General features: G+C 35.8%; 1 protein-coding gene across 1 annotated transcript; it reads left to right on the top strand.

Moving 5' to 3' along the window:
* The first annotated feature begins 4,064 nt into the window (after positions 1–4,064).
* On the top strand, positions 4,065–7,438 carry LOC149236387 (aluminum-activated malate transporter 14-like). The gene is made up of 6 exons (XM_089368883.1): positions 4,065–4,504; positions 4,753–4,893; positions 5,942–6,214; positions 6,316–6,434; positions 6,580–6,723; positions 6,812–7,438. The coding sequence occupies exons 1-6, from the start codon at positions 4,180–4,182 to the stop codon at positions 7,436–7,438; spliced, it is 1,629 nt and encodes a 542-aa protein (XP_089225009.1). The 5' UTR covers positions 4,065–4,179.
* The last annotated feature ends 11,138 nt before the right edge of the window (positions 7,439–18,576 follow it).

Here is an 18,576-nt window from a genome sequence, read left to right as displayed (position 1 = left end):
TATAAGTATATAGTAGACAGAATTCTAAGTAATAATTAATTCATTATGATGGTAAACAAAATTACAAGCTTGTATATCTTTTCAACATTTTCTGAATTACAACCAATTCTTGCCCGCAGACATATTTTAACGCGCTCCTGCTGTTTATTTCAAATTGACAGAGCACCAGCATAGTCAACCGAAGTTCAACGCGAACGAGTGGATTTTGCGGTTATGTGGAAGCAGTCAAGGAACATTTAGTTTTTTCTCTTATGATCGTTTCAAATTAATATAATTTGATTATGAGTGGTCTTGTTGTGGAAGTTTAGATTTTTTTATCTAATTTTTATTAAAATCACAAATTTGATAGGCAATTTTAGCACAATTCAAGTGGTTAAATTTTTTTCCAGAATGCGGAATTTATAATTAAAACCAGTGTAAATAATTGTAAGAAGAATTTCGGCGTAAATCACATGAGGAAAGACCTTTGTCGACGCCTTTCGAACCAACTTTTACGATGAACCACACTAGTTGGTTCGAAATGGGTCGACAAAAGTGTTTCCTCATGTGATTTACGCCGAAGTTCTTCTTACAACTATTATGGCTCAATTCAATAACAATTTAAATAACATAAATCAAAATTTCACCTCAATTTTTTTAATATATTTAATTACCAAATCTAAAAATCCCACTAAAACCACTCTTTTTGATTATATATTTTTTATTACCTCCTCTTTTCCCATTTATTTGGGGCCGTGCACACCGACCTACCTCTAATTTTATTTAGACCTCCATGTGCATGCCATCAAAATGTTCATCGAAATACGTCAAAATCTCCATTATTATTTCGTAAACAACTATAAATATATTGTAAAATACTCTTTCGGTACACCAGCTTCACGCACGCTTTCAAAATGTTCATCGAAATACGTCAAAATCTTCAATATTCACTGGTAACAAAAAAATACTGTACAATACCCTTTTAGTTCAGGACAAGTTACCTAAATACTAACTACATTTGGAAATTGAAAATATCACTGAAAAGAAGTAACACACATACAAAATATATATATTAAAAAAAAAGCAACTCATAGGAGATAATGTAAAAGTATTGAAAATTGAAAATATTACTGAAAAAAATAATGCCAATATAAATATGGAAAACCTTGATATGAGATGATTTAATAATGCCGATATAAATATGGAAAACCTTGATATGAGATGATTTAAAATTATTGATGTATTGATAGGGGATTGTAAATGTATTTTATAAATATTTTAATTATTAAGAAGTTTAGACTTCTGTGATTCATAATATTGTTTAGATAATATTCGGTAAAATCACATAATCAATCTTTTGTCGACGTTTTTTGAACCAACCAGTGTGGTTCATCGTCAGGACAAGTTGAAGAACCAATCCGACTTAGCTTGATTAAATAGAGTGTGCAGAGACTCCAACAGCTATAATGCTAACGGGGCTAATTTTGACCTAATGTTCCTGGTCAAACCACTAAAATAGTTAATTAATATTTCTCGAAATAGGTAAATAAAGGAATTCATTTGTTAATTAAAAAATAGATATATTATTATTATTATCTGAATAATTAAGATAATTCATAGTATAATATTAATATTTTAATTATAATGGTCATTATATCTCATAATATATATTAAATAATCTATATTTAATGTTATTCCAATAACATTAAATATAGATTATTTAATATATATTATGAGATATAATGACCATTATGATTAAAATATTAATATTATACTATGAATTCTCTTAATATTTGAGATAATAATAATAATATATCTATTTTTTAATTAACAAATGAATTCCTTTATTTACCTATTTCGAGAAATATTAATTAACTATTTTAGTGGTTTGACCAGGATCATTAGGTCAAAATTAGCCGTTAGCATTATAGCTGTTGGAGTCTCTGCACACTCTATTTAATCAAGCTAAGCCGGATTGGTTCACACTTTATTTAATCAAGCTAAGCGGGATTGGTTCTTCAACTTGTCTTGACCATGAATCACACTGGTTGGTTCGAAACGCGTAGACAAAAGATTGGTTATGTGATTTTGCCGAAGATTATCTAAACAATTTTAATTATTATTATTATTATTATTTAATTTTAAGATTTTGATTATGTTAGTTATTAACTACTAAAATGATGTATAAATTAGTGGACAAAATGATTTTTTAAAAATTGAAATGAGTAAAATAAAAATTAGACAATCGAAAGCCAAAATTATAAATATTTATTAATTTTTAATATAAAATTACTTAACTCAAATTTTATATTGAACATAAAATATAAACAGTTGTATATAAAAAATTTAGTCCTCTCAAAATTTATAAATTAGAGTTAAAATGAATATATGATTTTTCTTTATATGATCATAAATTTTGTTTAATATTAATTAATCAATTATAGATATATATATAAATAAGAAAGTGATCATTGCTAGTACCAAGAAGAAAATGAATATCCTTAGGATTAGAACTAACTCTCATGTGCTTCGGAGTGAAATGTGCAAATGGTATACTCCCAAGACTCCCTGAGACAATAGAATTCGTCAAATTTGTGACACTAAGAAGGTGGAAAATGAAAAACACTTCCTTTTAGACTCTTGGTCTGTTACCCACATCCACTCTCAATTCACTATTATCAATGACACTTCCAATCTTCTTAACTTATTAAGCCAACCCAATTATAGCAAACATGGAAAGCTTCTTTCCCTACTCCTTGGTCACAGAAATAAGATTTTGAAGAATGACAATTAAACTCTCTTTTCTGAAGTCGGATGGCCCACATTAATCTTAGTGGACGTTCATCATCATCATCATCATCATCATCATCATCATCATCATCATCATCATCATCATCATCATCATCATCATCATCATCATCATCATCATCATCATCATCATCATCATCATCACACTAAATTTTAAAATATCGTTATTAATTATGAGTATTTGTATTTTTTTTAAACATTCATATGTATTATGCATTAAAAAAAACATTTATAATTTTATTATTAAAATAAACTATAATATAATGAATTGAATGTATCAAATTTAATATAATTATTTTAAAATTATTTTTATTTATTTTTATATTATTATTTATTTTCAACCTTTCAATGCGACATTTAGTTTTAGTTTATCCTTCACTGCAACATCTCCCTAGTAATGAACGATAAAACAATTCCTAAACACAAATATCATATTGATTATCTGTGTTTGAAAGGGAGTTGTCTTTACTGCGATTTTTTTGATTTTCGGGAATCTGGCTAACAAATTTGAGGTGAAATTTTGATTTGTGTTATTTAAATTAGTTTTTTTGACTAAGGGGTTACCTATCAAACTTGTAATTTCAATAAATTTCTGCAAAATTATAAAGATATTAAACTTCATAAAACCACGGGAAAAATTTCTAAAAAATCACACCAAAGACAACTCGTTTTTTGGAAATCGCTTGTGGCGACATAATTGCCTTATTTGCGTTGTACTTTGAGTTGCGTGAATATTCAAAATGCAATCGGTTGTGGCGACATAATTGCCTAATTTGCGTTGTACTTTGAGTTGCGTGAATATTCAAAATGCAAGACTGTAAAGCATTCACAACTAATATGTTCGTTCAACGATGTTCGTGCATTAAGGCACACAACTACATGTACAGTGGGCGTCGCTTTCCTATTTTCTAGTCCTACCGCCGACCCCCTCCAGTCATCGCCACAAAAACATTGACACGCATCACTATTCGAATCTGATCAGAATATCGGTGATAAAGCTGGAGACATGGGGTATCCCATCTTTACAAAAGTCCTTTTTATTGGACAGTTCGATACATCGATGACAAATTTTACATAGATGACCTACTTTCCCTTTATTTGGGGGCACGCACTTCTTTATGAATAACTTGTAAGTTCAGTTTTTAACATTTTATTTCATGCAAACACATGATTCCCACTAAACCAAACATGAAATATTTAATGCTCGGTGAACTGAGGAATCCTCAATAATTGCATATAAGAAGGCATGCGCAATACTCGAACAAATTCAACACGCTTCGGACTGGAAGCCTGGGACCTGTTATTACAAGCCTTTGTGAGGCACTCTACACAGATATACATGGTTAGGAAACCAAGTACTGTTATCTGAAAGTTTGTCGTTCCTGTTTGTCAATGGCAGATCAAAGGTCGGCTGACTACAACATCAACATTGCAATGAACAGACCAGAGAACTGTGCAACAGAATCTACTGAAGAATCGAATGTCTTTAGAAGACTGAACAAAATCCCGACATTGAAGCTAATTTTAAGAAAATTCGCCAAGGAAATTTTGCAGTTGGGCAAAGATGATCCGCGGAAAATTATGCATGCAATCAAAGTAGGGCTTGCATTATCAGTAGTATCTCTGTTCTATCTCACGGATAAATTATTTCATGGCGTTGGTAATAATGCCATCTGGGCTATCATGACAGTTGTGGTGGTTTTTGAATTTACCGCAGGTAATTTGGATTGTTTCTTAATTTCAATATCTGTGTACATTATTACATTCATTTTTAGGAGTATAGTGCATTCAGTCTGTAATATTTGCATTATCCTTCAGGATATATGTTTTGACAGGGGGCTATATGGCTTCTTGGCCAATATTGCGTCATTGTAACAAGAAAATGTCCAAAAATGGTTCTATTTGAACTTGTAGGAAAAGCCTTTGCATGTCTGTTTGAATCTTGTGTGGAATATTTTATTGCAGGTGCCACTTTGAGTAAGGGCTTGAATAGAGGAATCGGCACATTGCTAGCCGGCACTTTTGGTGTAGTGGTAGGGTTAATCGGAGATATGTTCGAGGGTCTAGGAGAGGGCATCATCATCTGCATTTCATGCTTTATTTTTGGTAGGCCAATATTTCAAAGAAGCTATCATGGATGAAAGACCGGAATAGATTTTATTAAAATAAGTTCAAATTTTTGGCTGAACCATTCCAACCCTTCTGTTCATTCTAATTATGCCGTATTTTAGTGCTTCACGTTAAATATTTAATATTTCTGGACATTGATTCTTGATATATGATACATACTCCACGTACAGATAAATGAAAGTGTTTCAGATATGGATATAGGCTGTTAATTGGGGTTTTGGGGGGTGTTATTATTTGAGTGATTGTAATGGCTCTAGCCTGAGAAAACAAGTACAGTATCGCTATAGGCTGTCATGTTACCAGCAACCTTCCTTTTTTCTTTGATCTTACCTATCCTAATACCAGATCTTACTTATTCTAATACCACTAACCTAACTTTTTCCTTGGATCTTGCTTTCCAGCTTTCCATGAAAATACGCCATAAAATTGCATAAAATATAAAAATTTCATACAGAGAAGTTGAAACTTTTTGTGTGAAATAGAAGAAAGTCAAAATAGGTTAAGGACTCCATTATAATGTGGATAGTACAATGATGGTGAATCCCGCTGTTAAGCAAACAAATGTGAATGATGATTGCGAAATGACATATAGATGGGTGAATCCAACCACAACTAATAGATTTAAAATTGTCAATAAACACATGCATACCGAGATATCCCTGAGATATCCCACTCTACTTGCATTTTTTCTGAAAAATTAGAAAAAAAAAGTCAGTTGTTATTTCTTTATATAAATTCCTGCAACCAAATATCATTAGATGTCGAGTTGGCTAACCATACATTCCCTCTGTCGTGCATCATTTTCTCTATGTGGTGCATCCTGTGCATTGTAGATCTCTTTTATATTTTCTTGTTCGAAGCATTTCGCTCCATTTTTCTGGGGGATCTTTCAATGTTTGCTACCTTCTGCCTATATAGGATTAGTGTCCATACTGTGCCTGATAGGAATACGACAAGGCGAGAAGAGAGTTGAAACCGATATCTCATAATCTAACTGCAATTCTTTTCTTTTCGCCTTGTACAGGCGCAGGTGCAACCTATCTTCGCTTTTTGCCAAACATAAAGCGCAAGTACGATTATGGCGTCCTGATTTTCCTCCTTACCTTCAATATGATAGCGCTCTCAGGATTCCGCTTTGACAACGGTTTTCGCGTTGCTTACCAGCGAGTTTCTACGATAGCCATTGGATTCGCCATTTGCCTCGTCATAAGTCTAATAGTTTTTCCAATCTGGGCAGGCGAGGATCTTCACAAGTCCATTATTCTTAAGATCGATGGCTTATCAAAGACCATAGAAGGTAGAAAAGTTACGGGATCAAATTAATGACAGATGACATTACCTAATTCACAAGCCAGTAACAGTATATATAATATTCTATCACATGATGCATGGAAACAGGATGCGTGCTCCACTATTTGAAGGACCCCGATTTCCTAGAGCCAGGAGAAATCGCAGAAGAACAAATCCGCCAAGGATACAGAGACGTCTTAGATTCCAAGACCAGCGAAGAATCCCTGGTATATATAATCTCACTTTGTTTGGTCTTTCAATAAGCATAACCTGTTGCTAGCAGCTACAAGTTGAATTTCTAGTCATTTGTTAACAGGAAATGGTAATATTTTTGACCCAAAATGTCGATATATTAATGTGTTGATTTTTCAGGCAGCTTTTGCTAGCTGGGAGCCGAGACATGGTAAATTCAGATTCCGTTATCCGTGGAAACAATATGTTAAAGTGGGAGGGACACTTCGTCACATGGCATACTCTGTTGTTGGCCTCCATGGATGTCTCCGCTCAGAGTTTCAGGTGAGGCCTCAAATATTGTTTATCCAATCAACATTATCCATGTTGAGTGTAGGATTTAATTAACATCCCATCCCCTTTTATGCTTCAGGCACCGCACTTTACCATAGCGGCAACCGAGAAACCATTCACCAAAGTGGGCTTCCAGGTAGCCCATGTACTGCGACAGGTAGCAGAGAGCATAAGATGCATGGAGCAATGTCCTCCCTCACAAATCCTAATGCAGAGCCTGCACGATGCAGTACAAGAACTGAATACGGCATTCTGTCTTCAGTCCAAACTGTTCCACATCAGCCAGCCGTTGTGTTGTACAGATCCATGTATTTCAACTGCGAAAACCACTAATCTCAATGTGAATCCCACTCAAACCGAACAAGAACCGGATCCTCAACCTATACAGATATTCAAGGATGTCAAGCAAAACGTCATTTCTGATCAAGATGAACACCAATCGAACTCTGAACTGTCCTCAGAAGAACTGGATTCCCCGGCTAGAAGACAGTACATATACAACGAAAGAAAACGAACTCTATCTGCAGTCACTGGTCGACTTTCTATGAAAGACAGATATGGTGTAGAATTTGCCGAGGCACTTCCATTGGCTGCCTTTGCGTCCCTTATAATGGAGATCGTTGCAAGGCTGGAGCATGTCATAGAAGCTGTACACGAGCTCGGAAAGCTTGCGGCGTTTAAACCTTATGTTGTACAGAGTTTATAGCTGGCATATTGAAATCAGCAAATGTAGATTTTCATTAACTAAAATGCTCAGATACCTTAAATGGCCGTTAGTTTTGCGCCATCATTTTCAGCCATACGGCGAAATGAGTTTACACTTTTATAACATGGGAATACTTATAAACTTCACTCAAATTTTGGTATTCATTGTAGCTATTTTTGTTTGAAACAAAATCTGTAGCTGATATCTCCCACTTGTTGGCTCAGTAGCTCAGGAAGCTCCTGCGTAATCGTTGGTGCCATGAAATTTCGCACACTAAGTTTATCCACCTCTACAGCTGTTCGAAAATACCGGCCTTAGCTATATCTCTATTGATGTAACACAAAGCACCTCTGAATTTTATTTTAATGACAATGAAAATTTGGATTCCCTGACTAAAGCGAAGGCCATAACTATAATCAGTAAACACTGCCCCTCTTTTTATAACGAAAAGTTAAAGATAAGTATTGAATTCTTATAAATATGATAATGAAAAGTATGACAGATGTTATAGTTGTTCTTTTCCAACGTTTTTTTATTTTTTAAACTTTTCCTGATGATGAGCTATAGTGCATTCTAAGTGTAAATGTGTTATTTTGTCAATAGAATAAAATAATTTTATGTTGTGAGTAATACAAAATTTATATGGTATCAGAGCACGCTTTTATTGCTCTACTGAGTCTTTTTGTTTTGGGGCATTTGTAAAAAGAAAATTCAGTTTTCATTTTACTTGTGAATAAATAATTTCTATCATTTTTTTATTCCGGATCTACGGACCTGCTTGAGTGATATCTACTTGACTCAGATAAAATCTGATTGGATTGTTAGATATAGTAGCTGGTTTTGCTATGGAATGTGGTAGATGAGAAGGTGAAAGTTAAGGCAGAGGAGTCTTCCTCTAGACTGTAGTTGCTGATTTAGATCACAGTACATTTCCGCAACAAAACAGAGCTAAAAAATTAAAGCAAATTTACCCAGAACAAAACAATGTGGTTGAGCGCTAAAAAAAACAGTCCAGAAAGTCTATACTTTAGATTATAATTTCCAAACACAATAAAATACCTTCGGAGAAAATATGAAGGCTGCAACTCCTTCACCAAGTAAAGCAAGAAAGCAAGAGTTCTTGGTGAGATTTAGATTTCACAAGGTGTTAGTGGGTAACTCGTTGTAAAACATGCAATTAATTTGTTTTTAAGCACCTACTACAAATTGCTCAACGATTTTCTCAGACTTACTTCCACTACTTAGAAAAAGACTTCTACATATATGTATATTTAAAATATTTATTTTTTAATATTTTAATACATAAAAAGTCAAAGTATTAAAACTTAGGATGAACTTTTGTACTAAAACATAATTTTCTGAACTTGCAGATGTTACACATATATGAGCTGCAGAATAAATATATCGACAATACATTTTACCAACAGTCCATTAAATGCACTTTCGTTTTAATTATATGATGTTTGTACTCTAGCTAAGAATTTCTTTTAATCCATGTAAAAAAAACTTTTCAGTGCAAGGACAAAATGGCTTTCCATTTGTTGTTGTACTCCAAAGGATGGTTGTTGTTAGTATCATGACTATGGTGGTAGGGATTATTTTTCCAATACTCCCCGTTAATCACAGCTATCTTCATTCCCAATTCCCAAACAATCCGTCAACTTCTATTCCCAATTCCCAAACAATCCCTCAGATGGACAAAATTTTGGCTTCATGAAGATGTTTGTAAATTGTTCCTGTGACCTACAATGTTGCAACATAATTTCACCATTGTTAATCAATTCTCCAGATATTTAGTGTCAATGTGCTTGCTCCTCTTGTGAACAACAAAATTCTTTGATAGTGCACTTTTTGAATTGTTGTCGCCGAAAATAGATTTTGTTCCCTCTTGCTCATGGCATAAATCCCTCAACATTTTTCTCATCCAAGCTTCTTGACACATTGTTGTTGTTGTAGCAACATATTCAAATTCTGTTGTTGATAATAAAACTATTGGCTGCTTCTTGGAGGCTTGTGAAATGACTGTTGAACCGAAATGAAAAAACATATCTTGACTTGTTTTTCTATCATCAACAATTCATGCCTAGTCACTATTAGTGTAACTAACCAACCTAAGATCATTTGTTGCAGTGTACAAAATACCATACTCTTTTGTCTCATTGACATACCTTAAAATCCTTTTCGCTACTTGACAATGTGTCTCCTTGGGTGTCTCCATGAACCTTGACACCAGGCTTACTACATGCTTTATATCCTGCCTAGTTGCTGCCAAATACATCAAAATTCCCACCAAACTTTTATATAATGTCGGATTGACATTGCTACTTCAATCTACTTTGCTTAACTTCAATCCCATAACAATTGGAGTTGGGGTGCACTTCTTGTTTTGCATAGTGAACCTCTCCAAAATATTTCCTACATAGTTCACCTAAGAAATAAAAATACCATTTTTTGTTTGTTTCACTTCTATGCCAAAAGGATACGTTAACAACCCCAACCCTGTCATTTCAAACTCACTTTTCATGACTTGATTGAAATCAACAATGAGTAAATCATCACTCGTAAAAATTAAATCATCTACATATAAAACAATAATAAGAAGCTTACCATCACTTTGTTTGATGTAGAGAGTAGGCTCATCGTCACATTTTTCAAAAGCATTGTCCATCAAGTAAACATTTGTCCTGCTATACCATGCATGCGGTGCATACTTCATATCATAATGAGCTTTATTCAACCTATACACCTTGCCTTCTTGGCCTTCTACCTCGTAAGCAGGTAGTTGCACAACATATACTTCCTCTTTCAACACTCCATTCAAGAATGCGAACTTCACATCCATTTGATACACTTTCCATTCATGTTGTGCGACAATTGACATCGTTGTATGCACTGTCTCCATCCTTTCAACTCACTCAAATGTCTCTACATAATATCTTCAATGTTGCTGCTTATATCCATTGACAACTAGCCTTTCTTTATGCCTTTCAATCTTTCCTCAATGTTGCTCTTGGCCTTATAGACCCACTTCACTCCAATGACTTCTTTTCCTTGCAGAAGGTCCACTAACGCCCATGTGTCATCATTTTATATTGCTTCTATTTCTGCATCCATTACTATGGTCCATTTTCCTCCTTGACTACATCCTCAAAATGGATTGGGTCATCTACATGACAAAACAATGCAAATAAGGAATTTAGACTTGCACTATTATCAACTTCATTTTGCTCATAAATTTCACTTCAATTTTTGAATGTTTGTCTTCTTATGCTTACAGAAGATGGGGTTGACATGTCACTTAATTTTGTGCTTGAGTTAGATGGCGTTGTAGGTCTTTGTGGTGTGCTTGGAGTAGTACTTTCTTAACAGCATGACTCTGTCCTATTATTTCATGTTGATGATGTCACTTGGCGATTGCTTTGTTGAGCTTGAATAGGAGTAGGAGTCATCACCAATGAGGAATTACTTTTTGCGGTCAATTCCTCTTTACCTTCATGTGGTATACATGTTTTCACATTGATTGTCTTCTGCAAACTTCCATTCCATGCTTCCTCTTCTATGAACTACACATCTCCACTTATTACAACCTTCTTGATTAATGGATTATAGAGCTTATACGCCTTCAATTAATCACTATATCCAACAAATATACATTTCTCCCCCATGCTATAAAAGCCCCAGTGAAAAATCAATGTAATAAAAGTAAATAAAGGAAAACTAATAACCATAGATGATGGGATACTTATTCCAAGTTGAATGTTGGGCAAAATCCTAGTGATGGGGATCACTTGTGATTGGTTATGGCTAAAGAGACTCGCAATGGCAATGGCTAAGGCTTTGGAAAGGAAAAATTACATTTTGGCACATTTATTTATGAAAATAATGGAAATTAGGAGAAAAGGGAGGTGAAAGGTCACAAGTTGCATGTGAGGAGGTAAATGAAGGAAAATAATGGAAAATGAAGAAAATAGAGGCCTCATTCATAAAAAGGGTTCCGAGGATCAGTTGGTAAGCTTTTGTCAGTTCAATTTTGGAGCTCTCTCATTATTCTCTCTCTCTCTCTCATACTCTTGGAGAGATTTTAATTGGAGAACTCTTGGAGGATGTGGCATACATGGATCCTTGGAGCAAGAAGGCAAAGGAATAGCAGGAAAGCACAAAAAGACATCGGGATCAACAACTACATCAGATTTGCTTGCGAGTTGCATGTATGTTTCCTTCACTAGTTTCTTCATCCATGGCATATGTATGTCGTTTGTTGGTTGTGATGTATGACTGGCATGGAGGATGACATGGAATGATAATGGATTGACTAGCCTTGCCATTTCCTGGATCGCCATGGTGATTGTTGATTCATTTTTCATTGTTGTGTTTTGGTTGGCTCTCATGTTTCCTTAGCTTGGGTTGAGTCATTAGTCTATAGGCTTTCTTGGACAAACGCTATGGAGCCATGGAACAACTTGGGTTGAGTTACTAGTCCCGTAGCCTTGGTTGGATAAACACTCTGGAGCCCTTGGTGGGTTGAGTTACTAGTCACATAGCCTTGGATGGACAAACGCTCTGGAGTCCGATAAAATATGTGGGTTGAGTTACTAGTCATGGAGCCTTGGTTAGACAAATGCTCTGGAGCCCTAGATGGTCGGGATAGAGAAGGATCTAATGATTATTTTGGTGACGTATAACCATGAGATGGAATTAATGTTTGATTGGTTGAGGTGGATGGCATATCGAAGCCCTTGATGGTTTTTTATTGATGTGTTCTATGAGATTCCACATTCATGCTTTGAATATGAAACGATGGTGAATGGATAAAGAGAGATTTGGCTTAGCCATTCTACATTCGGGTGGAATGTGGAAGTCCCATCTCGGGTTTGGATTTTGCATCATTAATGAAAGGTTATTTCTCCTTGTATTTCCATGAGAATTTTGATGGATTATATGTGGCCTACATGGTTGTAATTTCGTGACTATTTTTTTGTGTTATTTTGTTGGTTATGTATGTGTTTTATGACAATAGCTATGTATGGATTTCACCATGTTTTTACTTGTAATTTAATGATCAATGTATCTATGACCTAATGGATAGAATGACAGTTGATGTGATGAGGCATCAATGGTTCTTAGTGATTCTCAGCTAAGTATGAAGCTCCTATGCTCAGAATTGTTATTTACATATGTAGTTTACATATTTGTGATATATTTGATAAAATGTGTGTCATGGCTAGTAGGGGTCCAATTAAGGCTTCATTCAAACATTTTCTTTAGTACTCTCATTTCCATGTTATTTTACTGTTCTAAAAGTGTCATGAAATTATGGGGAGTGACGTAGGCTCTAGGCCTAAAAAAGTGGCTCAAATCCTGCAGTCACTAACATAGCACAAACAAATTTAGTCTATGGTTGCTCATAGGCAAGCCTGGATGCTATCATGCCTATAGCATGAGAGAGACGAAGGCTTAAGTTGTCAAAAAGTTTAGTGGGACCCAAGGGCAAGTTTTCTAGAGTATTGGATTTGTTCCTGAGGGTCCTATAGCTGATGTTGAATGTCTGTATGGTGTGTTTCCATCGGTTCCACTTCCTTAACATGACTTAGGAGGTTGAATCATATGATAGTGGCCTCTCATCACATCTTTACCGTGGCTGGCTAGTTGCTTGGGTAGATGTGGGAGGAGGGTATTATAGAGTGGCCTCAGAGCATTGTTCACCCCTCAGACTCAATGGAAAATGTGTTGGTCATGCATGCATGTCAGTTGCATGTGTGTGTCTCACATTTCTATTTCATGTGCTTGTTGCATTTGCATGATTTTGTTCATGGTTGTAGTAATGTCGTCATGTGAAACTTGAGGTTGTTTTTGTGGAATGGAGTGTCATGAGCGTATGAATGGTTACATATCAACTTATGTCATTGACATGTATCATTGTAGTATGTTTGGTTACAATCTTGAATGTTCAGTTACGTTCTTGTATGCTTGGTTGCATATATCATTCTTGCAGGTTTGATTTGAAATATCATTCACTGATTTTTGATCATATGTGTTTATGCATATGTATTGTTGGTTATGTATTTCTTATGCATCTTCATGTTTGTATGTGGTCAATAGTACAGTGATGTAGTGGTTGTTGTCATGCATGAGTTCGTGGTGTGTGTTGTTGATGAGATCATGCATTAATGACTCGACCCTAGTTAGAATGATTGTTGCATGGTTGTATGCTTATGTTTTATATTTCTATATGTTGTCGTGATTATTTTATACTTGTATCATGCTGATTTTTTAATCTTGCAAACAAGGTATCCTCCGCAAACTATACTATGGTGCATTGGTTTATTGTGATTTGGCTTAGCTGACATGATATACCTTGTAGGAAAAAATATCAAATGGCTAGTAAGATGGTTGACTACAAAGACTCTCCCTATGAATTGGAAGAGTAGTATGGTGTTGGGAACTCTTGTGATTTGGTGGTTATGCTAAGAAGGTTAAAGGAAGAAATAAGGAGTTGTGAGGTAGTTAATGACAGAATCATGTAGGCACATGAGAAACAAGTGGAGGTAAATATAGTAATACTTCAGAGTTTGTCAAATTTTCAATGACAGGGACCATGTCAAATCAACTATGAGTAGGAGGATAGGAATAGTGGGTCATAAGGTAGTTGGTTGCATGGTGGTCACAGTTCAGATAGAGATGACATAGTTAGAGATGGTAGATTGTTGGACACTCCAGAGGGGAGAAGGGATAGACACAGGTATGATTCTAGTTCTGACTCAAATAAGCATCATAATCATCATCGCTACCATCCTTACAGGAGGAGTGATAAGGGATACTTGTCGGATGAATTTAAGAAAGCAAAGCCACCAAAATTTGATGGAGAGATGAAGAAACCACATGATGCAGAGGCATGGTTTCTTGGCATGAGGAAATTCTTCAGGTTGGATGACTATTCAGAGAACATGAAATCTAGAGTGGCTACATTCAGTCTCAGAGGTAAAGTAGGTGTTTGGTGGGAAGACGTGAAGAATGTAAAATGTATTCATGAGGAGGATTTGACTTTGAGTGAGTTTGAGATGCTATTTAAGAAGACGTGTTTTTCAGAAAGATACTTTGATGACAAGGCGAAGGAATTTTATGATTTAAATATGGGATCTATGACAGATGATGAGTACACTAGCCAATTCTTGGAGTTACTAAGGTATGCCGCTTATCTCACAGAGGGAAAAGCCAAGATTCAAAGGCTCGTTGGTGGATTATCGATTGCATTCAAAGATAGGATTGAGCTCGATGAGCCTAGATCATTGGAGGAGGCCATTCGAAAGTTGAAGCATTGCTATGAACAATCGAAGCACATAACTAAGACGCAACCAGATTAGAAAGGTAAGGAACAAAGGAAAATGTGACTGAAGGTGAGTAAGACCATAGGATTTGGGTAACAAGGAGAATGTTGCACCGACTAAGAGGTTCATTGCATTAGATGGAGGACGAGGACATAGATCTGAGGAGAAGAATAAGGATTCTATGTGCTGTTGCATTTGTGGAGGAGATCAACATAGGAAGGATTTTCCATAGTACCAGAGTGGGAGGCCTAAGATATACAATGCGTAGGAGGCACAAACTGTTGGAGACAGTGGTCAAAGTATTCCATGTATGTATGTAGCATTGGATATCAAAGAGGAAGATCATCAGACATTTATCGTTGAGATGGACAGTAAGCTTTATGATCAAGTTATTTCTATTTTGATTGACCCTGGATCTAATTTTAACAATGTTAGTCCTGACTTCGTGGATAAGTGTGGTTTGAGTAAGGAATTACATGCAGAGTCTTAGTTAGTGTAGTTTGCTACAGATACAAAGAAGATAGCTCATCATTGGGTAAGAGCTTGTGCATTTGATTTTAGTCGTATGCCTACTGCAACACAGTTGAATGTATTATCGTTGGGTTCATACAACATGTTGTTGGGCATGGACTAGTTGTATCGTCATAGAAGCAAGGTAGAAGGTTATGCCAAATCCATTGAATGTGCTGATGACAATGGAGAACCAAGAGTTTTATAGGGTAAGAAGAAAGCTACATCAGTTAGGATGGTGACAACTATGCAAGAAAAGAGTAGCCGCAGGAAAGGGTGTAAGTTATTTGTAGTGCACATTTCTAGTGATAGGGGTAAGGAAGTTGAGGATGCAAATGTGTTGAGCAGGTACCGATTTTTACAACAATTCAGGGATGTGTTTTCTCAGGACATTATAGAGTTTCCATCTCATAGGGAGGTATATTTTTGTATTGATTTAGTGCCAGGGGTAGCTCTAACATCAAAATCTCCTTATAGGATGAACACACATGAGTTGGTTGAGTTAAAGTTGCAGTGGAAAGAGATGTTGGACAAGGGGTACATTAGGACAAGTGTATCACCATTGAGCACACTGATATTATTTGTGAAGAAGAAATATGGTACTCTCAGATTATGCATTGACTACAAGTAGTTGAACAAAGTGATCATCAAGAGTAGGCATTTCTTACCAAGGATTGATGACTTATTCGACTAGTTGAAGGGAGAAACAATGTTCTCGAAGATTGGTTTGAGATCCGAATACCACAACGTATGCATCAAATAAGAGGACATTTAGAAGACAACATTCAGGAATAGGTATGGACATTATGAGTTTGTTGTTATTCCATTTCGCTTAACTAATGATCCAACTACATTTATGTGTTTGATGAATAGTGTGTTGCATCCATATTTGGATAAGTTTGTTATTGTGTTCATTGATGATATACTGGTATATTCTAAGAATGTGGAAAATCATGTTGAACATTTAGCGGCAGTGTTGAGGTTGTTGAGGAACCTCAGTTATATGCTAAGCTCAAAAAGCATAGCTCCCTTTAGAATGAGGTACAGTACTTGGGGCATGTTGTCTCCAAGGAGGGAATTGTAGTAGATCTAGAAAATATAAGAGCCACCATGGAGTGGATAGCTCCTAAGAATGTGGATGAGGTGATATCTTTAATGGGTTTGGTAGGCTACTATAGGAGGTTCATTAGGAACTTCTCACAAATTGCTTATCTTATCACATCATTGCAGAGGAAAGGTAAGAAGTTTGAATGGACAAAGGAGTGTGAGGCTAGTTTTGAGAAGCTCGAGTAGTTGTTGAAACATGCACTAATGCTAAATATTGTAGATTTAGACAAAGAGTTTGTAGTATGCACAAATGACTGCAAGAGTAGACTTGGTGGAGTCCTTATGCATGATGGATAGGTGGTATGTTATGAGTCATGTAAACTAAATGAGTATGAGCAGAACTATGCCACACATGATCTTGAGATAGCATTGATTATACATGCATTGAATATGTGGAGACACTATCATATGGGTAGGAGTTTTACATTGATGAGTGATCACAGTGGTTTGTGATATCTATTTGACCAATCGAATGTGAATGGTAGGCAGGCTCAGTGGTTGGCTACAATCAGTGAGTTTGATTTTGAGATCTGATATATCAAGAGTAAAGAGAACGTAGTGGTAGATTGTCTTAGTAGGTAGGTACATGTAACTCACTTAGAAGCCATGAGCTCCTATGGGACAAATCTACAAGGTAGGATCTTGTGGGCGGATCAAAAAGATGTTAGATATATGGATATTGTTCATAGGTTGCAGTAGAGAATAGTTACAGGTACATGTGATAGTACAAGTACAGGTGATAGTATAGGTACAAGTATGGGTCCAAGTGCACAAGATATGGATTACTTTCTTACAACGTATGGATTGGTTAGGTTTCAAGACATAATATATACGATGAATAGTTGTGATCTCAAGAAGATGATCTTGAGGGATTTTCATGTGAAACTCTATTCAGGTCACCAAGGTTACCAGAAGACGCTGACAACAGTGAAGATATTTTATTATTGGCCGAATTTATAGAGGGATGTAGCAGATTTCATGCCAGATGTTTTATTTGTTAGTGGGTGAAATAAAAAAGTAAACATCCCAATGGAGTGCTACAACTGATTGCAATTCTAGAGTGGAAATGGGAAGTCATTTCCATGGACTTCATTACAGGTTTTATGAAGATAGTGAGACAGCATGATTTCATCATGGTCATTATGGAGAGATTGACAAAGGTTGCACATTTCATTTCGGTGAAGTCTACATTCTCAGCTAGCGATGTAGCATAGGTGTTCATAAGAGATGTGGTTAGACTACATGGGATTCCAAAGAATATTGTGTCATATAGGAATGCGAAGTTCACTTCCAAGCTTTGGAAGGAGTTATTTGTAGGTTTGGGCACAAAGTTGGCCTTGAGTATGACTTATCATTCATAGACAGATGGATAAACAGACAGGGTCAACAAGATGTTGGGGGACATGTTGAGGAATTATGTAATGCACCAGCAACGAAAGTCGTAAGAGTACCTTACACCAGTAGAGTTCTTGTACAATAATGGGTATCATGAATCATTAAGGATGAATCATTTTATGGATTTTTTTGGGCAGAGTTGCAACACTCCTGTCACTTGGAGTGATCTAGTTAACAAGGTGTTGATTCGACCAAACATGTTAGCAAACATGGAACAAGAAATGCAGGTTATAAAGAAGAATCTAAAGGCAACATAGGATAGGAAGAAGATTTATGCAGATGGAACAGGTTGTTCAAAGAGTTCCAAGTTGGGGAAGAGGTGTATTTGTGAATCAAAGCAAGGAAGAGATCCTTGCCAATTGGATCATGTGCCAAGATGGCACCACGGTGATGTGGAGCCTTCAGTATCATTGAGAGAATTGGGACAGTAGCCTATTGACTTTTACTGCCTCTGATAGTTAAATTCCATCATCTTTTTCATGTGTCCTTACCTAAAAAGTATGTTAAATATGTTGATCATGTGATTAATTAGTCTGTATTGTAGGCGAAACCAGATGGAAAATTCCAGCCGGAACCTCAGTGTATATTGTAGAAAAAGGTTCTCATTGTCTAGAATTGAGAAATCTAGCATGTTAAGGTGAAATGGAATCACTTTGGGCCTAATGAATCTATAGGGGAGATGGTAGATCAGATGCGGCCTATGTATCATTCCTTGTTTTTGGTTGAGTCAAAGTCATTTTGGCTTGGTGTTTTGGTGTATTCTTTGATGATGTTGGTTTACATACATATGTATATGGATCT

Source organism: Pinus tabuliformis, chromosome 8, assembly GCF_031772625.1.
Source record: "Pinus tabuliformis cultivar Carrire ecotype Pingquan chromosome 8, CPIR1, whole genome shotgun sequence".
NCBI classification, from domain to species: Eukaryota; Viridiplantae; Streptophyta; class Pinopsida; order Pinales; family Pinaceae; genus Pinus; species Pinus tabuliformis.
Note: the sequence above shows the minus strand (reverse complement) of the source record. Positions and strands in the feature narration are given on the sequence as shown.